Source organism: Microcaecilia unicolor, chromosome 8 (assembly GCF_901765095.1).
Source record: "Microcaecilia unicolor chromosome 8, aMicUni1.1, whole genome shotgun sequence".
NCBI classification, from domain to species: Eukaryota; Metazoa; Chordata; class Amphibia; order Gymnophiona; family Siphonopidae; genus Microcaecilia; species Microcaecilia unicolor.
The window spans coordinates 3,662,365-3,685,155 of record NC_044038.1 but is presented as its reverse complement, the minus strand read 5'-3'; the positions used below and the strand labels follow the sequence as shown (position 1 = coordinate 3,685,155).

At 42.6% G+C, this 22,791-nt stretch overlaps 1 protein-coding gene across 10 annotated transcripts in view; it reads left to right on the top strand.

Annotated features, from left to right (window-relative positions):
• TSC2 (TSC complex subunit 2) overlaps positions 1-22,791 on the top strand; it is a 92,071-nt gene that overhangs the window by 28,233 nt on the left and 41,047 nt on the right. For all 10 annotated transcript variants that reach the window (XM_030213656.1, XM_030213655.1, XM_030213654.1 and 7 more), the window contains exons 16-25: positions 6,202-6,309; positions 6,829-6,951; positions 7,061-7,167; positions 7,670-7,826; positions 9,204-9,326; positions 9,633-9,767; positions 13,847-14,036; positions 15,188-15,281; positions 19,465-19,567; positions 19,876-19,970. In XM_030213656.1, the coding sequence (XP_030069516.1) occupies positions 6,202-6,309; positions 6,829-6,951; positions 7,061-7,167; positions 7,670-7,826; positions 9,204-9,326; positions 9,633-9,767; positions 13,847-14,036; positions 15,188-15,281; positions 19,465-19,567; positions 19,876-19,970 (1,235 nt within the window). The remainder of the gene's footprint in view (positions 1-6,201; positions 6,310-6,828; positions 6,952-7,060; positions 7,168-7,669; positions 7,827-9,203; positions 9,327-9,632; positions 9,768-13,846; positions 14,037-15,187; positions 15,282-19,464; positions 19,568-19,875; positions 19,971-22,791) is intronic.

Sequence of the window (22,791 nt, the reverse complement as noted above, 5' to 3'; positions counted from 1 at the left end):
ATAATAAAGAATTATTGGAAGTACTGTGCAGACACTTATCTTTTCTTGTCAGCACTATCTGTTGTTGGCACTGAAAACCTGTGCTGGACTGTATTTTCTTCACCCCAAGCCGACGATGGCCAGCATTTCGTGCTACTGCTTCAGGGTCTTTGTGGTGGGGCTACTTTTGGAACAGTCACAGATCTGCTTCTCTGTGCCTTGTCACCCCGCTAAGCTAACTGCTTTTACCACATTCTCTGGCAATGAATTCCAGAGTTGACTTATATGTTGAATGAAGAAGGAAAAAATACATGTCTCCTAGTCCTAGTACTGTTTTTTTTTTTTTTTTTTTTTTTTTTCTTCCCCCCCCCCACCAAAGGAGTGAACAAGTGATTCACATCTACCTGTTCCACTCATTATTTTATAGACCTCTTTATAGCGCCCCCTGAGCTGTCTTCTCCAAGCTGAAGAGCCCTAGACGCTTTAGCCTTTCGTTACAAGGAAGTCATCCCATCCTCTATCATTTGTCACCCTTCTCTGTACCTTTTTCTAGTTCCACTTTTTAACATTTTTTTTTTTTAATTTTACTGAGATACTGTGACCAGAATTGCACACAGTATTTGAGGTGCGGTTGTACCATGGAGTGATACAAAGGCATAACATCCTCCATTTTTGTTTTCCATTCCTTTCCTAATTCCTAACATTGTTTGCTTTCTTAGCCACCGCATACTGAGCAGAGGTTTGCACTGTATCATAAACAATGACGCATAGATCCCTTTCCTGGTTGGTGACTCCTAACGTGGAACCTTGCATCATGTAGCTATAATTTGGGTTGCTCTTGTTCACATTAAATTTCATCTGCCATTTGGATGCCCAGTCTCGTAAGGCCCTCTTGTAACTTTTTTTTTTTTTTTTTCACAATCCTTGAAGTTTAACAACTTTGAATAACTTTGTCGGCAAATCTAATTACCTCACTAGTTTACTCCCATCTCCTAGATTATTTATAAATGTTAAAAAGCAGCAGTTTCAGCACAGACCCCTGGGGAACCCCACTATCTACCCTTCTCCATTGAGAATATTGACCATTTAATCCTACTCCGCTTTCTATCTTTTAACCAGTTTTTAATCCACAATAGGCACTACCTCCTATCCCATGACTCTCCAGTTTCTTCTGGAGTCTTCCATGAGATACTTTGTCAAATGCCTTTTGAAAATCCAGATACACAATTGACCGGCTTAAATGTTGATGTCATTCTTGAGAAATTTCTACAATCAAAACCTACATTAATAAAATATGGTCACAAATTAAGGGATGAGCCATTTTAGTAAAACTGTATCTGTGTTCAATTGAACAATTCCTTTGGGTATCATGTTTAAAAATGTCTTATACATAGAAATTACATATATCTAGTAAAATGTATATATGGACAAAAACATAATTTGTATATAAGTAAAAGTACTTAAAATCATCATACTATAAAATGTGTATTTAGGACCCAAACAAATTTAAATCTTAATTCCTCAGCAATCCTCCAGACCATTCAAGACGCTTGGGTTATGCACTCCTACCAGCAGAGGGAGACTGAGAACACTAAAACTTCTTATTCAAGTAGCCTGTACAGAGCAGTGTTGCCAGGTGGGCGGTTTTACCGCCCAATTGGGCGGTTTTCCACGACCCGCCGCGGGAAATTTTTGCCCGCGGCGGGTTGCGGTTTTTTGGGCTCCTTTTTGGCTTCGGGGCGGTTTTTTCGCCGGCTTTTGCGGTTTTTTCGCCGGCTTTTTTTGGCCGCGGTGGGCGGGGTTAATGACGTTTCTGGGCGGGGTTAGTGACGGGGGAGGCGGGGCTGATGACGGGGGAGGCGGGGCTGATGACGGCGGGGGCGGGGGTGATGACGGCGGGGGGTGTCAGGGGCGGGGTTTGAGTTTGGGCGGGGTTTGGGCTGGATTTTGGGCTCCTTTAGGCTGGAAAAAAAATTTCCACCTGGCAACCCTGGTACAGAGACCTTCTACTAACCAGTATTTTCTGTCTCAGCAGAGGGTAGATGTGTGCAGCCTGTGCAGTGTACTCAGTCTGGTAGGCCCGTTTGGGGTTTCTAGGTTGGGTTGTAAATGTTAGAGAACCCACACTTGGATCTCTATTATAGGGTGTAAGTCCTAAGGGGCTTCTTATTCCCTGTGGGGTGTCACACCCGGGTGACCGGGTCCCTCCCCCTGTGCTCTTCCTCTGGAGGACTGCTTGACCTCGGCTACAGACCTTGTTCTGTACCCCTGAGGCGTTTAGGCATCAGCAATGAGGTTTAAAATAAACGTTTTTAAAAGGTGGCTATTTTGGCCGTTCTTGTGGCAGTCCAGAGACTTTATTTAAAATCATTATACTATAAAATGTGTATTTAGGACCCAAACAAATTTAAATCTTAATTCTAGATCACATAGAGTAAAATACATTTTTAATGAAATAAGGGAAAGGGAAATGGGACTTGATATACCGTCTTTCTGTGGCTTTTGTAACTACATTCAAAACGGCTTACATATATTCAGGTACTTATTTTGTACCCGGGGCAATGGAGGGTTAAGTGACTTGCCCAGAGTCATAAGGAGCTGCAGTGGGAATCAAACCCAGTTCCCCAGGATCAACGTCTGCTACACTAACCACTAGGCTACTCCTCCACTCATTCCACCAATAAGAGCCAACCTCATCAGTGATGTCACAATGGCTGCCTGATACTTGGCTCACTTCTGATATTGTGATGTCATAAGGGGAAAGGGAATGGGGCTTGATATATCGCCTTTCTGTGGTTTTTGTAACTCCATTCAAAGGGGTTTACATTGTATATGCAGGTACTTATTTGTACCTGGGCAACGGAGGGTTAAGTGACTTGCCCAGAGTCACAAGGAGCTGCAGTTGGACTTGAACGGGTTCTCTTGGATCATGGGTCACTGCACTAACCACTAGGCTACTCCTCCACTCATTCCACCAATAAGAGCCAACCTCATCAGTGATGTCACAATGGCTTGATTGCCTGATACTTGGCTCACTTCTGATATTGTGATGTCATAAGGGAAAGGGAAATGGGACTTGATATACTGCCTTTCTGAGGTTTTTGCAACTACATTCAAAGCGGTTTACATATATTCAGGTACTTATTTTGTACCCGGGGCAATGGAGGGTTAAGTGACTTGCCCAGAGTCATAAGGAGCTGCAGTGGGAATCAAACCCAGTTCCCCAGGATCGTCTGCTACACTAACCACTAGGCTACTCCTCCACTCATTCCACCAATAAGAGCCAACCTCATCAGTGATGTCACAATGGCTGCCTGATACTTGGCTCACTTCTGATATTGTGATGTCATAAGGGAAAGGGGGAACTGGGACTTGATATACTGCCTTTCTGAGGTTTTTGCAACTACATTCAAAGCGGTTTACATGTATTCAGGTACTTATTTTGTACCAGGGCCAATGGAGGGTTAAGTGACTTGGCCAGAGTCACAAGGAGCTGCAGTGGGAATCGAGCTCAGTTCCCTAGGATCAGACACCCTGGGAAAACTACTTTCTCTGCTTCTATTGAGGATAAAGTTACACTTTGGGATACCAAAGTCCACCACTGTCAATATCTGCCTTTTCTCAGTCCAGCCAGGGACATCTAGAGGCCCCGCTATCCATTGTTATCCTCTCAAATGGCTCGCTGATAATGGGTAAGGGGTGATCTTAGGGCTTATACATCACAGGTTTAACATTAGTCAGCTACAGAGATACTGCAGACCAGTAGAAGTTCTGGTGCATGTGCGTGTCACTTCCTGATTATATCTAAGGGATTTTTTTTTTTTTAAAATCAAATCTATCATTTTATAGACGTGACTACAGTTAGGTCTCTATTTTGATACTCGTGATGCCTGAATCAGGCATATCTTGGCCAAAACACGGGACTGTCTACTGTACCTGGTCTTTGGGCAATACAACTTCTATTTATTCCTGCCTGGATTGGTTGTCTTATGTCCCTTCTACTTTGGACGGTTTCTCTTTTGTAGGGAATCCTTTCTTGTTTTGTTAGGTCTAAAGTAATTGGAGCAAACTTTTCTTCTTTTGATTTTAATTTTATTTCCTTTTGTATCTGAATTTGTTTCATTCTCTTGAGTGTAAAATATAGAATTGATAAGATTTATAAAAGAGCCTCTGAAAATCAGTTGCTGCCCTAAATTTATGAAGTGCTAGGAGCTGTGTCCAGTCATAAGCAAAAACTTTATGTATTTTTTTTTTTTTTAAAGTCAACTATACAGGGTAAGGCAAAAGTAACCCTCTTCAGTGTGTGGATAAAAAGAAGGTATCTTTGCTCATGGATGGACACAGCGCTCCATAAACTTAGGGGCCCTTTTTACGTAAGGCATAGCAGATGTACTGCGTGCTAAAAGCACTACTGCAGGACATGCTGATGTGTTCTGCTCCAATCAGCAAGACTCATAGAAAGTTGCAAGCGACATGATCGCATCACACCATTTTTGCAAAAACTTCATTTGGTTACCAGTACAATACAGGGCTAAATTTAAAACTCTCTGATCTTCAAGGCCCTGAAAGGAAATGGCCCCGAGTATCTGAATAGGAGGATCCTCCACACACCGCCAAGGACACTAAGGTCCTCCCAAGGACTTTCACTAACCACCACCTCTCCAAAAGACATTCTACGATGTGATACCCGCAAGCGAGCCTTCTCCGGAGCAGCCCCCACACTCTGGAATGCACATGCCTGAAAGGCTCCACTTAAACACAAGACTATCTCTACTTCAGGAAGCAAGTGAAAGCTAGGCTCTTCAACCAGGACTTTAATGGAAGACGTAACTAACTTCTTAGTCTCACTCTCACACACAAGGATTGACTCGGGCAGCACATACTGCAGCGGGACGTGTTTATCCATTCCTACCCTAGATGAGAGAATATTTAACCAGCTCTCTGACCTCACATGCAACTTTGTCACCTTACTTTCTAACTTCTCTTACTCTGTTACCTATCTATATGTTCCATGTTTGCTTTACCCTTCACTATCAATTAAAACGTTCTATTACGTATTGTTGACATTGTAAGTAGTATACTATGCCATACTTTGTATTTGAATATTTTTGCCGCTGTAATTGTCTATTGCCTTCAGTGAGTTCTTTCAAAAAGGTGATCAATCCAAATAAAATAACCTGTGCAGGAAATTTTTTTTTTCTGCGCAGGAGGCGTGTCCGCACTGGGTAGCGTGGGTCTTACTATACGCTACTCTTAGTGCAGGAGTTGTGCAGGAGCCCTCATGTCTCCTGAACAGGTGGCAGTAAGGGCTCCCGACAGTGATTCCCTACTCTAATGTGGAAATTAGCATATGGCCGCTACAAGAAATCCAGATGTGGCCATTTTACTGTCACGCTAAAAGTGGCCATAGTGCCGGCCACTGTTTAGAGCCGCTTAGTAAAAGGACCCCTTAGTGCACTTCCAACTTTTATTTTCAGAGGCTTTTTTCTTTTATCTAAGACTTTTTTTTTTTTTTTTTTTTTTTTCATGCTTTATGGTTTAGATTTCAGTGGAGCAGTTCAGTTTTTGAATATAACTGCATAATGCTAGGGAGCAGCGGGGCTGGAGATGGGGTGATCCTGGAACAAACTTGGTTAGTGACAATATCGTCTATCCACCTGACTTACAACAGATCCTCTTAGGCGTTACTAGAACTATTTGACGGTATTGATTTTGCAACGTACCTACAGTCTTTTCCTTATCCTAGTAAGTTTTATTGACCTATTTATAGTTAACCTCTCTCCTTCCTAATTGTGGGCTTTTGTTATGATGTTTGAAAAAATATATATAATGGGGAGGAGGGAAGGCCGTCTATCTTGCTGGCAGACTGAGCATTGCCATTGTCTGGATAAGATCACCACCCACTATAATCTTGAATATTCATTGCCAGCAGCTATCTGTATATTTCATTTTTAAAATTTTAGCTTGTCATATATGTGAGTTCCAGGGCTGGTTACGAAGAATATACTTAATACTCCAGTATTTTGACTGCCGCAGCTGAATCTTCACCCATCTATCTTGCACGTTCTATTTCACTTAGCTGGTCAATGTTTACCCTTCACCTAAATCCTCCCTGTTGGCTTCCGTTTTAGGAGGCTGCAGAGATGGTCTAGTTTTGGGTGTGATCGCTGGCTTTCAGAAAGATTTGTTGCTAATTTTACAGGGCTGTTTCTCTGTTTGCAGGTAGTTATACGCCCCCTGTCGCCCCCTGTTGATTCAGGAGACAGGGACTCTCCTTCAGCCCTGGAAGACATCAAGACTGCAGTTCTGGGCCTTCTGGTGATTCTGCAGGTAACCGCTGTAATTTGTGCGAGCCCCTTAAATATGTTATTTCGGGTGTTCTTGAATTTCTGCTCCTATAATGTATTTTCTTTGTCATAGTGCTGAAATGGTCCATTCTCTGATGTGAAGTTTGCATTAGCAGAACTGCTTAGGCACTTGTTTTGGCCTTTTCGATGGTGGTGGTAGGAGCTGTGTGAGCAGAGTTTGCTCGATGAGGATTTCTACTTTTTAGTTTATTTTGTGAAATAATAGTTGAACACGGGCCAGTTTTCAATTTTGGCACTGTCCACTTAAGTGCTGCTGTTGAACATAATTTTTATATGGATCTCTTGATTAAATTATACCTGCTATAAGTTTTTGGCCTGCCCAAAATTAAATGGTTCACTTTATACAAGTAAACTGCTAGGTGACCATTATAAGCAGTTTTACAGGGGGAAGTTGGTCCTTTTAAATATTGGTTAAAACCCTGAAATGGCAAGATTGATGTGGTTAAAAGTACCTTTGTTAATCTTCTTGTCCTCCCTACAGACCAAGCTGTACAGTCTGCCTGCTGTTCATGCCACCCGAGTGTATGAAATGCTAATAAACCACCTCCAGCTGCATTATAAGCACCTGTACACCTCTGTCATTGCAAGCAGCATCCGACTGCAGGTACAGTGTGACTCATCGTCCCCCCCCCCTTTCAGACTGCTAACTGGTGTAACGGGGATGTGCTGTGACCCATCTCCCCTTTCTAAACTCCACTTTTATTCTCGTGCAGGTGTTTGACTTCCTTCTCCTCCTCTGTGCAGACTCTCGCCGACGGCTCGGCCTGCCTAATAAAGATGGGGTGGTGAGGTTCAGCCCTTACTGCCTGTGTGAGGCCGGGTAGGTTCTGAACACAGCTCTGGCTTGCTTGCATTGAGCATGGCAGCTAGATGGGGAAATGAGCAGATTAGATGGGTTTTGTGCTTAGTTTTTTCTAACTCATTAAACTAGCAGCTGAGCTGGCAGATACATCCTTGTATGGAATTGTTGAAGAGGGAGAAGGCTTATCAGGACTTTAACTTTTGCATTTCTTGCTGCTTCTGACGGTTTGTATTCACAGAATGAGGTGGCTTTTGATCTTTCCTTTTACCAACCCCTTCGTGCCCAGATCATGCCATACTTTGAGACAAGTTTCTCTCACATTTTAAGCTTATGGGTTCCTGTTTCTACTTAGGGATGAAACACTTGTGACTTTCCCTGCATGTTGTACAGCATGTGAGGTTTTTTAAAATTTATTTAAAATTGGAGTGATTCAGGTGCTGCTCAGTATAGGATAATTTGGGGGGAATGTGGCTGTGCTGTCTACTAGGGGATTTGCTGTAAGATTCTTTGTTCTGTCTAGTACTGAGCCTGAAAAGAGACCTGCAGAAAGGAAACCCCCTGGCACCTTATCTCCACCCTCTGGGAGTCCCAGCATCCCCTCGCAAGGCAGCGGGCTGCGTTTGGCTTACTTACCATATTCACTGGTGTTTGATGTCCTCCTCCAGTGTCTGAAGCAGGTATGCAGCTGCTCTTGGCGATTATTATATACAGCGCTGGAAGAAAAGGCGCATGGAGAGTTGTTTTATCATAGGTTCCTAAAAGGTGGAATATAAAAGCTGTAACTGTTTTCCATTACGTAGCTTCCCACTACTCCAGAACCTGTGGGTTAGTTGTGTCTTGTCTACTAGTAGGTGGAGAGAGGGAACTGAAAACTGAACTGAGACATCTCTTGGCATCCAGTCCAGCTTTCAGTATTTTCTGTCTGCAGCAGGTGGATGGGCACGCTTTTCAGCCTCTGGTTCTGAGTGATTTGCTCCTGTTTAACTGGTCCCCAGTTGAGCTTTGTGGGTGGCTTGAGTCTGCATATTTGTATCTGGGGGTGTTCAGATTAGTTTTTTTTTTTTGTCTGCATGATGAGCAAACAAAAGGGGATGTCCTTGAGCAAGCATTTAGCGAAACATGCCATGTTGGATTTAAACTCCACTAAGCCGACACTGCAATAAATGCCAATAATTCAGATGAGTAGTAAAATTTTCTGCTTTAATACAATTTAAATTTTGGTATACAGAATATAAAAAATATCTTATGTGGGGAAGGGAGGTGGTGTGAGACCAGTGACAATCCTGGTCTGTAATTCTCTGTGAGTAAAAAAAAATACATGATCACTGCGTGACACTTCTGAGATCATTTTTACCAGAGATTTTGTGGTTCACTGGACTATGCTATACTGGATCACTTTGTAGTCTGGAATAGGAAAAATAGTATCTAGATTGCCATAAGGGTGCTGTTTAGTCTGTGGCAGCTGCTATCCAGGCACATCCGATGGCTGGGACAGTGTACACTCTCTGGAGCGCATCAATGTGGCTACTGTCAAGGAACTGGGCAGTAGAGGCGGACCACAGTGTGGCGTATAGGGGAAGACCCAATTTTGGCAGCTACTATTTTAAGTGCCGAGGGTGAGGCCCTCCCATGTTGAGCCCGGCAGAGATGCTGGAAGGCACAGTGGGTGGGGAAAGATAAAGCCTCAAATCTCCAATGTTTCAACGTCAGTGTTTTGCCAATATCATTTTTTTTTTTAATATAAATACTTTTCTCCATATTACTCCTGAGCGACACTCGGCTTTCCCCATGATCAGTTTAAAACTGCTCTCCTTTTTAAAGTTAGCATCAGAGATTGACGCCATCCTGGGTGGGGGGTGGATCCTGCAGAATATGTTCAGGGAAGAGGAGCCTAGGGCTGAGATTGTGAGCTCTTTGAGCAGGGACTATCTCTCTTTGTTAAATTGTACAGCGCTGCGTAACCCTAGTAGCGCTCTAGAAATGTTTAGTAGTAGGACATGGGATACTGTTTTGTTTTTGTTCAGTCTCTCCCTTTTCCCCTCTTGATTTTGTAGGAGACTGACTGGAAGGTATTGAAGCTTCTGCTTGGTAAACTGCCTGAATCGCTCCAGTATAAAGTCCTCATCTTGACATCACCCTGCGACATTAATCAGCTCTCCGCCTCTCTCTGTGCCATGGTAATACCCCCACCCCCTTTAATTGTGGTTCTTCAAATGGTGCCTTAAAATCCCTTTGCATGATCTGCTGTAACTGCGGAGCCTAATAGCTGTGTAACAGTATAACTAATGAAATAAACTTTTATGGACAGAAATAAAATATTTAGATGTAAAATAACCCAGCTCCCACTTCTACAGGCATAAGCTCATTCTCCAAGCTTGTTGTTGCTGTATAGCTGGTCTGGCTGTACTGAGCCTGGATATGGGTTGGGATTACTTCTGCTGCAACATAGAAACCCCTGATGTCACTATATCCTTTCACTGTAGCTTGCTGACGGGAAAATTGGTGAGCGTCTTCGTAACACCCCGGATGGCTTCTCTCGCACAGACGTACAGCTGGCCGTGGTCCCAGTTCTTACTGCTCTAACATCCTATCACAAGTACCTGGATGTGGGTAAACAGGTACAGTATCAAAGAACAGCTGCTCGTGGCCTGTTTAATTTGTCATTAGGCAGACTTGCACATTCGCATGAAACTGGAGTTCCCACAGATCATTTTGTGAACAGAAAATAAAGGAGGAACTGAATTTCAAAAGTCAACTTTATGGTTTATAATGGGCTAGAAAACCCAGATCTGTCTGGTGGGTGTCAAAATATTTAATCATTCTGACTTCAAAGGTCTTATGTTCCTGTATTGTTTTAAAGTTATCTTTCAGGATTCTTACTATGAAATCACTGGCACAGTGTTCTGGTTTTGTAAAGTGCTGCCCCACAGGAGTGGAATCCTGGCTGGCACTGGCATTTTTCATGTGATGTGTATGTAAATTAAATCTTGTCTTTAGCATCTGGCTTGTTTCTCCAATATAGTATCCTTTTTTTTTTTAATTTTTCTTTATTGAATTTTTCATTTTTACAAGATAGACTTATAAATGGAACTACAGCAGTAAAATTGTCATAGGTTAGTATTACCATGAAACAATTCAACATAATCTCAAGCTAATAAGTATTTCAGTATACCTAACAGATATTAACTATGAAACATAGTCTACTTTCTTAGACCACAACAATCAGAAGGAGAGAGAGGAGATAAAGCAATTAAGGAGATAAAACAAGATACTCAAAGTAAATAGCCTGGTTCATATTCCCCCGTCAAATTTCCATTTCCTTAATATCTTCTACACATTTACTTGGATAGCTTTTTAGCATCTATAAACTTTTTTAGCTGGTCTGGTTCAAAAAATATATATTTATTCCCTAAAAACTTGATACAGCATTTGCAGGGATAAGCCAGCAAAAAGGTAGCGCCCATAGTTTTAACCTCTTCTCTGTAAGCTAGAAACTCTCTCCTACGATCCTGAGTAGTTTTTATCACGTCTGGAAAAATCCAGATTTTTTGACCATGAAAAAGTTTGGTAGCATTCTTGAAGTAAAGTCTTAATGCATTTAGATCTTGCTCGAAAACAAACGATATCAATAGAGTCCTTCGACAAGTTATCTCTGAAATAGATTCTTCCAGAAATGCTGATAAGTCTTTCAAGTTTATTTCTGGACCTTGATTATTATCACATGGATTCGCTTTGGAGATTTTATCTGGCAAATAGTAAACTCTGTTAATAGGTGGTATTGCTGATTGAGGATAAGCCAAAACTTCCATTAAGTATTTTTTAAGGAAATCCACTGGAGTAACTCCAATTTGAAAAGGAAAGTTCAGTAACCTCAAATTTAGTCTTCTATTATAGTTCTCTAAATGTTCCAATTTTAAAGAAGTTTTCATTGTCTTTTATCAAAGCATCCGTAACAGATTTTAACGATGTTGTTTCAGTTTTTTGAGCAAATTGTTCAGTCTTAACAGTTTCTAAGGTTAATGTTACAGCATTGCTGGTAAATAAGCTTGATTTTTTTATCTCGAAGTTTTTGTGACCGTAGTTGTTAGTTGTTGAATTGCTGCCCAAATAGAGTGTAGAGTCACCGCTTGGGGAGCTTGAAGCTCTATGATCGCACCATCTGTGTCCTGGGGAAGAGTTCTGCCGTCTGAGGCCTTTTGGTTACCGACTTCCGGTCCCATAGAGTCCTCATCGCTCATCCGAAGGGCTGCAGGGCAAAGCGGCGGATTAAGATCTGGCGGGGATAGTGATGTCTCCGACCCTAGTGGAAACGCCGCTCCTTCGGTGGATCCAACAGCGGGTTTCCTCATGCCAGTGTCCACAGGGGTGCTCGTGGCAAACTGCAGGAGCGTTCGCTGGCCAGGAGGGAGTGATTGGGCCGACGGTAAGACACCCTTCACTGCACCTTTTCGCTTTGTATGCGGCATATTGAAAAAAGGTAATATTGAACAGAGCTCAGCGTTGGCTTCCACAGAGCCTCAAGCCCGAACCGCCATCTACACTCCTCCCCTCTCTCCAATATAGTATCCTTCGTCACATTTTTTTACACTGAATGATCTCCAAGAATATTGCCTCCTCTCTCTCAAAACACCCAGGGAAAATCTGCTACAGTACAAAGAAAAAAAAAAAACCACAGACAGAATCCCCCTTAGTGACATACAACCCAGAGCTGGAAAAATTAAAAATCATAAAAGATCTGCAGCCTGTACTCCAGGAGGATGAATTACTGAAAGATATTCCCATTCCCACCAGTGCTGGCCTTCCGACAGCCACCCAACTTAAAACACAAGCTAATTAGAAGTAAGCTCCCAACATACTCAAAGAAGAGAATGGCACACATCCTTGCAATATATCAAGCTGAAGACTATGCCAAAACATATCTCTCTATATAAAACACACCTCCAACGTTCTAATGAAGCCTCACTTTCCCAGCGTTCTAAAAGTGAAGTGGCTGAGATAGGCATTCCTGCTCTCTGTATCCATCTCCTGAATTGACATCACGTACTTCCGGGTTCGTCACAAGCAGAAGTGACCAACCACACGAGGTTTCTCTGCTTCAGAATGTTGGAGGTGCATTCTATTAAATAGGATTGGTCAGTTCCTTTCCTGTATAATAGGCACCTCCAACGTTCTGAAGCTGACTGCATGGCTGAGGCATTCCTGCTCTCTGTATCCATCTCCTGAATTGACATCACGGACTTCCGGGTTTGTCATAAGCAGAAGTGACCAACCACACGAGGTTTCTCGGCTTCAGAATGTTGGAGGTGCATTCTATTAAATAGGATTGGTCAGTTCCTTGAAGCACAGCCAGAGCTCAGCGTCCTGCATAGTAATGCTCAGACACTAGAGAGATAGAGGGGGGGGCCTGATACCAGTGAGGGGGGGGGGGGGAGGTATCTCTGTCACACACACTCTGTCACACTCTAAGTCTCACACTGTATCACAGTCACTCTCTGTGTCAGTCACACACTCTCTTGGTCTCATACACTGTCTCAGAGTCTGTCTCACACACACTGTATCTGTGTGAAACACACTCTCATTGTCTCACATGCGCACTTGCACACGTCATTCTCACATACACACACACACTTGCACCCAGACTCACTCTCTCTCACACACACCCACAGTCATTGTCACATACACTCTCTCTCAAACATACATACTCCGAGGAAAACCTTACTAGTGCTCGTTTAATTTGTCAGAAACGGGCCTTTTTTTACTAGTATTCAGCATAAAGGAATCCTTTACATTCTCATTTTCCAATGTGGTATTACATCATTCAGTGTAAAAAAATGTGACGAAGGATGCTGTATTGGAGAAACGAGCCAGATGCTAGACAAGATTTAATTTTACATAGACATCACATGAAAAATGCCAGTGCCAGCCAGGATGCCACGCCTGTGAGGCATCACTTTACAAAACCAGAACACTGTACCAGTGATTTCATAGTAAGAATCCTGAAAGGTAACTTTAAAACAATACAGGAACGTAAGACCTTTTGAAGTCAGAATGATTAAATATTTTGACACCCACCAGACAGGAGTTAACAAAGATCTGGTTTTTCTAGCCCATTATAAACCATAAAATTGTACTGTTTTGTCCTCCTATCTCCATGCATATCTCCCTGTCCCTCATCCACCCCACTCTTCCTGTCTCTCAACCTATCCACCCCCATCCTGTTAGACTGTCACTGAAATGCTTTGATGTCTCACTTATATATATACTGTCATCTACTAACACTTATTTCCGATCTGATGAAGAAGGGCAGCCTTCAAAAGCTAATCAAGAAATGTATTAAGTTATGTCCAATAAAAAAAAAAAGGTGGTATCTTATTTTCTTTTCCATGTTTCATTTTGTTTTTTCTATTGATTACCTTTAAAAGTGGACTACCATGGCTACCACACCTCTGTACTCAAAAGGCAACATTAAAACTACTTCCTGAGTCTGCTGTCCTGTGACAAATGGAAGTTAAATGCAGTGCAGGTTGTAAAAACGTTTGAGCAAAGTGAGAACTCTGTAGGTGCCCTGACACTTGTGCTCTGTTACTCAGGAGAGCTTAGGGGGACTGTCCATTCAGAACAGTAGGGCCCAGTGTAACGATGCCTTCTTTACTAGACCAGCTTTTGTGACCTGTTGCGTGCTGTGTTCCTTCTGCAGCGGGAGATGGTGCGCTGCCTGGAAAGGGGACGTATTTCTCGCTGTGCCAAGCAGTGCGTAGTGGCGTTATCGATGTGCATCGTAGAGATGCCCGAGATCCTGTTGAAGACTCTCCCTGTCCTCATCGTCCAGCTGACGCACATTTCTGCCACTGTCACAATGGCAATCCCCATGCTGGAATTCCTTTCAAGTAAGATGCTGCTGCTTTTGTGTCCTTTCCTCTGCCCAAATGTCTGAAAACAGGTCAGAATTTGCAACTTTAAATCTTGAGTACGATGCTACTTTACTTTTTGTTGGTTTTCAGGCTATCTAAGTGGTGGACAGGGCTCACAATCTGTCTGTAACTGAGGCAGTAGGAAGTGACCTTGCCCAAGCTCACAAGGAGCAGCAGTGGGATTTGAACCAGTATCTTGAGCTGAGATGCAGCATCAGATTCCCCTTTTGTGCTGTAGAGCATTCAGCATAGTTTGGTAGTACATGATCATTCTGAGCAGCACACATGTGGTGTATTGATGTTTATCCCTGTGGCCGAACAGGGGACTTCATTCTTTGTGATTTTTTTTTTTGTATTGCTGCCATATGACACTTTCCCTTCAGGGTATTTCCCTTTGTTGGCCAGCAGGTGGTGTTTGACCTCTTCATTATAGCTGTAACAGAGGTCTGTTGTACATTCTCCAAAAGGGAAAAGTTAACCTGCAGTGTCATTGGTCAAACATTGTTAGTGCTAATGCTCTGTGTTGGCCCTGAAGCCAAAGATGTAGCCCAGAATGTGCTAGAAGCTCCCCAGTCTCAGTTGGGAGTGTGGAGGGAGGGAGACCTCTGTGCTGAGGCCCTGTTTCTTTTCCCCGACCTCCCCAGGTACCAAAGTAGTAAACAGTGTGTTCAGCTAGATTTAACACCAGATCCTTGTTTTACCTGTTCCTGTTTGATATTTAAACTTTTTTACCATTCACTGTTCTAATTTTTTGATAATAAACATGTTAATTAGCTCTCCTGGCAGTCTGTGGGTGTTTTCTAGGAACTGTGGGACCCCTAGGATTGTGGCCCCAGTACCCATAGAACCACCGGGGGGGGGGGGGGGGGGGGGGGGGGGAAGAGGGTTTGCCAGTGTAGGGGCACAGGTGCAGGCAGGTTTGGGCAGTGCTGGGTCAGATCCTCCAGGTGGCCACAGGATTAGCCTTAGGTGGGTGCAAGTGATAACACTTAAGACATTACGTGACAATCCATCTGAATTTTAAGTATATTCATATTGCGGTCATTTATAAGTGAAAACTTGTCATTGTTGATTAGCCTGGGTAGGAAACTTTGTTGTGCATCCACTGACATGACCTTTTCTTTCAGCTCTGGTCAGGCTGCCTCACCTCTATGGGAACTTTGCTGCTGAGCAGTACGCCAGTGTGTTTGCCATTTCTCTGCCCTACACAAACCCCTCCAAGTAAGTTCAAGTGCAGGATGACTATCTGACCATCTCCAAGAAGGCTTTCTGCATAAGACTAAGTTTGTTTTGCTTTTAAATGGAACAGAGGGTTAATTCATGTAAGGAATGACTGTATACCCTTATTCACTCACTTTATCCCAGTTCTCAAAGGGGTTCTACACATGTATGTTCACTTTGTCTTCTCATGGGTAGAAAATAAACATACAGAACTTCTCTGGACTGCTTTTCTTTTAGCAACTAAAAATTTCCATTTCCATTACATAGTTTCCTGCTCTTCCAGAACCTGTGGGATAGCTGTGTTCATCAACCAGCAGGTGGAGATGGAGAATTGAAAACTGAGCCATCTCTTTTGGCATCCAGTTTGCTCCTCAGTATTTTCTACAGCAGGTGGATGGACACATGCTTTTTAGCCTCTGGTTATGAATGAGTTATTCCTGGACCAGTTGCTCAGCTAGTCCCCAGTTGAGCTTTGCAGGTGGCTTGAATCTGCAGAGTCATATCTGGAGGTCTTCAGATCCCTTTCTCAAGTGCTCTGTGATTTACTTCTCTCCCTGTTTCCTGTGGAGTTCTCCTTTTTCCAGCACAACTTTAAAAAGAAAAAAAGAATTAAACAGGTTTACTGGAGAATGCACTTGTGCCAGAGTTGGGGTGAATTGCGACTCCTGTGGAGGCAGTTAACTGGTTTTCCCACTGTGGGACCCACCAGCCAGCATCGGGGCATTGCAACTCGTGCAAGCTGGGAATCCGAGGGACATGGGTGAAACGATCGTCTGCATCATGTCTTTGGATTTGGCGCACCATCCAAATATGCCGGGGACCGGGTCTCCGGCAGGACCAGGTGCCATTTTGTCAGGGCCGACAAGTGCAAAGTGATTCATGGGGGGGGGGGGGGGGGGGGGGGAGGAAGGAACCCGAACTATAGCTACGTGATGCAAGATTACATTAGTCACTGACCAGGAAAGGGATTTAGGTGTCGATACATTGAAACCCTCTGTTCAGTGTACAGCGGCAGCTAAGAAAACAAATATAATGTTAGGTATTATGGAAGGAATGGAAAACAAAAATGAGGACGTTATAATGCCCTTGTATCGCTCCATGGTGCGACTGCACCTCAAAGTATGCAATTCGGTCACCGCATATCAAAAGATATATAGTTGAATTAGAAAGGTACAGAGAAGGGCGATGAAAATTTTAAAGGGGATGGGACGACTTCCCTATGAGGAAAGGCTAAAGCTGCTAGGGCTCTTCAGCTTGGAGGGGAGATATATAGGTCTATACAATGAGTGGAATGGAACGGGTAGACGTGAATTGCTTGTCTACTCTTTTTCCAAAAATACTAGGACTAGGGAGCACGCAATGAAGCTACAAAGTAATACATTTTAAAATGAATCTTGGAAAATGTACTTCACTCAGTGTAATTAAACTCTGGAACTCGTTGCCAGAGAATGTAGTAAAAGCAGCAGGGTTTAAAAAGGTTTGGAAAGCTTCCTAAAAGAAGCGTCTGTAAGCCATTATTGAAATTGACTTGGGAAAATCCACTGCTTATTTCTAGGATAAGCAACATAAATTGTATTGTACTGTTTTGGGATCTTGCCAGGTACTTGTAACCTGGATTGGCCACTGTTGGAAACAGGATGCTGGACTTGATGGACCTTGTCTGTCCCAGTATGGCAGTACTTTGCTCTGATGCTTGAACATACTACTACTACTTAACATTTCTAGAGCGCTACTAGGGTTACGCAGCGGTGTACAATTTAACAAAGAGAGACAGTCCCTGCTCAAAGAGCTTACAATCTAACACTAGAATCCTGTATTTTTTTTATTAGTATTTTACTAGCTTTTTTTTTTTTTTAAATTCACTCAAGGTGGTATACAGTAAGAAAAAAATTGAACATAACCAATAGACAATTACAGCAATAAAAATATTCAAATACAAAGTATGGCATAGTATACTAATTACAATGTCAACACAATACATAATAGAACATTTTACTAGACAAGCATAGGGTATAAGTAAAGATGGAACATATAGGTAAGTGAGAGGAGTTTATTTATATATTGCATTTGTATCCCACATTATCCCACCTCTTTGCAGGCTCAATGTGGCTTACAATACATCATGGGTACTGGAAATAGAAGTGAATATACATTAGGTTTACGGAGGGTTTGTGTTACATGGTGGTGAATTACATGATGGTGTTAAAGCAAAAGACATTATAAGACAGTACTAGAAGTTCAAAAGATTATACAGTTACACATGTTGATCTTTGTGATATATCTTGTCGAAGAGAGAGGTTTTTAATAGTTTGCGGAAATTGGTCAGTTCATACACAGTTTTCAAGTTACGTGGCTGCGCATTCCAGAGCTGCGTGCTCGTATAGGAAAAGGTAGATGCATGCATTGATTTGTATTTCAAACCCTTACACTTGGGAGGATGAAGAATGAGGGGTGTGCGGGAAGATTTTTTTGCTTTCCTGGGTGGTAGTTCTATTAGATCATGACATCTGTGTGGGGGCTACTCTGGAGAAGGCTTGCTTGCGGGAATCGCATTGTGTAATGTCTTTTGGAGAGGGTGTGGTTAGGGATATCCTTTGGGGAGGACCTTAATGTTCTTGGAGGTGTGTAGAGGGTCATCTAAGTACTTGGAGCCATGAAGATTAGACATGGAGTTTTAAATTTAGCCTTGTATTGTACTGGTTGCCAATGAAGTTTTTGCAAAAATGGTGTGATGTGGTCACGTCACTTGCAACCTTCTTTGAGTCTTGTTGGTGCAGATCCTTTGTAGTCAGATCATTGTAGAGTTCATTACAGTAATCCAGTCTTGATGTTATGGCGTGCTCAACTGGGATAAGATTTTCCTTCGTGGTGTAAGGAGAGAGGTAGCATAGTCGTTGCAAATAGAAGCAGCTCTTGAAGGTTGCTTGGATTTGGGGAATAGGTGTAAATGTTAATGTATTCCAAGGTTCCTGATTTGAGGGGGAGTTCATACTTCCCAAAAGATTTTGCTGTCTGGTACATGTCCACTTGTGTTAGCAGAAGTTCGGTTTTACTTGGATTCAGGCAAAGTGGCTTGAGCTAATATTGAACAGGATGGGTGATATTATCGATGTGGTACCCCACCGGTTGATGCCCATGGTGAAGAGATAGGCAATGAGCCATAATGTTTGGCAGCACCTGTCAGGATCTGAAACACGCAAGTACTGTTCCATTGATACTGTTTCTGCCAGTTGTGCTACATGATATCATGATTCAGTGTCAAAAGCTGCTTAAAAATCTAGCAGTACTAACACCGAGGCAAATACCCTGTCTCGGTTTCTGGGGTTGGTTGGGTTTTTTTTTTAAAGCAAAGGGTGAACCACTGCCCTTTTCAATACTGTTGGTAGTTGCCCATTAGAGAGAGTTTAGTGGCACCTTCTATGAGGCCAATACTTTATCTTTGATGGGCAGAGGCAATAGGTAGTTGGTCGAAGGTCTCTTAGTATTTTGTCAAGGCTGTCTCCTCTGTCACTGGGTTAAGTGTCTCTTGTCAGGTGGGGGTGGGTTTATGTTCTGGTTAACTGATTGGAGGCTGGGAGGGTTTGCCTGTAAATCCTGGTGGAGACTTTTAATTTTGTTGGCAAGAGTATGCAGCAAAATCATTGCAGTTCAGTTTTGACTGGTTCTGTTGTGGGGGTTGCAGTAGGTTGTCTACTGAACAGCTGCTTGGTTGAATTGGCAGCCTGCGCAATGCATTGAGAGAAGTTATATTTTGGTTGGCACGAGAATGGAACCAAACAAAACTTGGCCATGCTTAGATGGCAACTCCAGCCAGTGCCAGGCAGACGTGTCTGTGCCCTGGATGTAGTGAGGCTTTGACATCTTCAGTAGTTGAACAAGGCCAGTGCCAGGCAGACTTCTATGGTGGGCCGAAGTGGGGCTTCAGTGACTAAGGTAGTTGAATAAGGCCAGTGCTGGGCAGACTACCACGGTCTGTACCCTGAAAATGGCAAGGACACATAGAGATCAATCTTGTTGGCAGACTGGATGGACCGTGCAGGTGTTACCTGCTGTCATTTACTATGTTTGATGTAAAGCTAGACCCCCCATTGCGGGTGAGGGAACCAAATTTAACAGTACTTTTGGCCTTTCATGATGGGATGGTCTTCTTCATGCCTTTTTGTTATCCTCCCTCTTTCTATAGGTTTAACCAGTACATCGTGTGCCTGGCCCATCATGTTATTGCCATGTGGTTCATTCGCTGTCGTCTTCCGCTGCGCAGGGACTTCGTTCCATACATTACAAAGGTATGTGGTATAGAAAATTTCACACTCAGCCAAGAACAGCCAAGGAAAAATGGAGCGACACTTGCCACAGCTGGACGCTGTCCTGCAGGTTGGAGGGAGCAGCTAGATAGACTTTGGATTGAGGGAGGGGGGTTAGGCTTTTTGTGTTCTGTATTTCTCTGTTTTTCTTGTGTGTTGTGTGTGTGGGGGGGGAGTTATCTTCCGGTGGATTGGGAGAGTTGAATAGTTGCTTTTCTTTGGAGGGGAGGGGGGGAACTGGGGGATTGGAGAGGTTTCTATTCTCTTGTGTCTGGGATTCTGTTCATCAGGGTTTGCGATCGAATGTCCTCATGACTTTTGACGATACACCAGAGAAGGGCAGCTTCCGAGCCCGGAGTACCAGCCTCAATGAAAGACCAAAGAGGTAAATAATTTCCCCTTAAAATCTTTTTTTAATAAACATACGTAAGTGTTCACCCATGCTCTGTCCTCGGGGATACCTAGACACACACTCCTGGAACAGTTTTGGAAGATGGAAAACTGTAATAACTGCTGCTTTTCTTGCCAGGGAAAGGTGACCTGCTGCAGAGATTAGTTGTCCTTGTTAAGCTGATGTCACTGAGCTCGGCTATAGTAATGGAAGACACTTTAAAAAAAAAAAAAAAAGTGTCTAATGCTTATTTTTGATGTAGTTATTACACGAGATTCATTTGGGGATGGAACTGAATCGGAGCTCTTTGACATAGTCCTATTGTCTTAAGCTTTCCAGTTCCTCACTGTTTCCTGTCAGTTATGTTTTGTCACTTTTCACCTGAAAGCCTCCCCCTTTATAAGGGGGCTCCAGTTTCCCGAGATATGTGTGAAATGGTGCTAGAAAGGACTTGATTTTGCCACCTTTTAAAACTATCAAAACTCTGTGTCCATGACCACAGCCTTCTCAGACTCGCCAGTAGCATCAGTATTTATAGATAAGCCTATTGGATTTTATAATTAACTGTTCATATACTATTGTGACACCTGCAATTAAAAATAAAAGTTCCTATGGTCCTAGCACCATCGAGGGGTTTCCACTAGGGCTGGCTAACTACTAGGCAGTTGCCTAGAGGAGCAGCTTCTGGGGGGGGGGGGGGGGGGGGGGCAGCTATAATCAAAGTAAAACAGTCCCGACAGGCACATTAACTCAAAACAAAGTTTTTAATTGTGTGATGTTCAATTATAGAATTGTAAGAATCATAATTGTTTAATGATCAAATTCTTATAAGAGCTGATCGGATAGGGACCTGAAAACTAACTTTTTTTTTTTTTTTTTTTTGGGGGGGGGGGGGAGGAGAGGCAAGTGAAATAGGGCCCCCTCAGCAAACCTTCAGCCTAATACACTTCCACTTTCTCTGTTTTTCCACACACTTTGAGCAAAGCTTGGACTACCTGTCATGGGCCGTTTCTGCACCGTGAGCTTGTGAACAAGTCTGGAATTATTGAATCGATGTGACTTAGTAAATTGGCTATTAACTGCCATCTGTTCATCAATCACCTTAAAAGCGCAATCTCATCAAATATTTGAAACCAGCATTTTGTCTTAATGCTTTCACTTTTAATTTGTGCTGTTTTTAATTTTGCTGTTTTCATTCTAAATGCCTCCATGATTAAAGGTTGGAATACTGCATTATAAGAGTTGGTTTTTTTTTTCCCCAGAACATCCTTGGTACCCCCTGACCTGCTTTGACAGGTGCTGCCACACTTTTGGTTGCATTCTCAGTAATAATGAAAATATTCCCGCAGTCTTCAAGTTAACCGTACACACTTCTATCTTGTTGCACTAAAAACTTTCATGCAAAACAGCGACTGAGCCTGGAAAATGCCACGAGACATTGAACCTTTTCAGCTCTAACCAAGTGGAAATGCAAAGCTGTTCGCATCTCTGGAAGAGAATTGGTCACAAAAGCTTCTCTGTGTCCTTCTGTCCTTTGGCTGTATAATTGAAGGTTACTGAAAACACCTGTAGAAAACTGCTACCTCCCGATGCGAGTACAAGCATCTGGCTAAGTCATAATAGAGACTTAAGCTACTTGGTGTGCAGTGGTGGTTAAGAAAGCAAATAGAATTGAAAACAAAAATGAGGATGTTATACCTATGGTGTGATTTCACCTCAAATACTGTGTGCAATTTTGGTCACTACATCTCAAAGATATATAGTGGAATTAGAAAAGGTACAGAGAAGGGCAACGAAAATGTAAAGGGGATGGGGATGACTTTCCTATGAAAGACTAAAGCAGTTAGGGCTCTTCAGCTTTGGAGAAAAGACGGCTGAGGGGAGATATGATAGAGGTCTATACGATAATGAGGGTAGTGGAACGGGTAGACGTGAATAAATAATAGGACTAGGGGGAATGCAGTAAAAGCTACAAAATAAATTTAAAACAAAAATCGGAGAAAACCTACTTTCTTCACTCAGTGTGTAATTAAACTCTGGAATTTGTTGCCAGAGAATGTGGCAAACATTTAACTTAGCAGGGTTTAAAAAAAAGTTGGGGGTAACTTCCTAAAAGAAAAGTTCATAAGCCATTAAGATGCACTTGGAAAATCCAGTGCTTATTTCTAGGATAAGCAGCATAAAACGTAGTTTTGGGATCTTGCCAGGTACTTGTAACCTAGATTGGCCACTGTTGGAAACAGGATGCTGGACTTGATGGACCTTCGATCTGTCTGTCCCAGTATGGCAACACATATGTTCTTATGTAAGATATACTCAGTGCATTCATTTTTAAAATCCCCGTGGGTACCTTCAGCAGCTCTTTTACACTTGGATCTGCTTTAGTGCCGGTGTATCTGAACTTTGGTCCCTGTTTCTGTAACTGTCATCAAATGGAAAGCCTCAGATGAGGTTTCTTCTCTCCCCACCCCTTTTCTCCAAGCAGGATTTTAACGTTGCTTCCTTTTTATATATCCTAGTTTACCAAGGTTATGTTAACTGTTTAGTTTTTTTAGTTACCAGAGAAAGTGGAACAGATTCCTGGTTGACCAGTGTGGAGGTCTAAAGGTAACTGTTTATATGAATACAATTCTGGAGATGCACCTTCAAAAAGATATAAACAGGATGGAGTTGGTCCAGAGGGCAGCTACTAAAATGGTCAGTGATCATTGTAAAAGTGTAATATATGTCCTTTGGAAGAAAGAGAGGAGATACCGTAGATGTTTAAATGCCCAGGAGACAAGTCTCAATTGAAAGAGAGCTGTGAAATGGGATA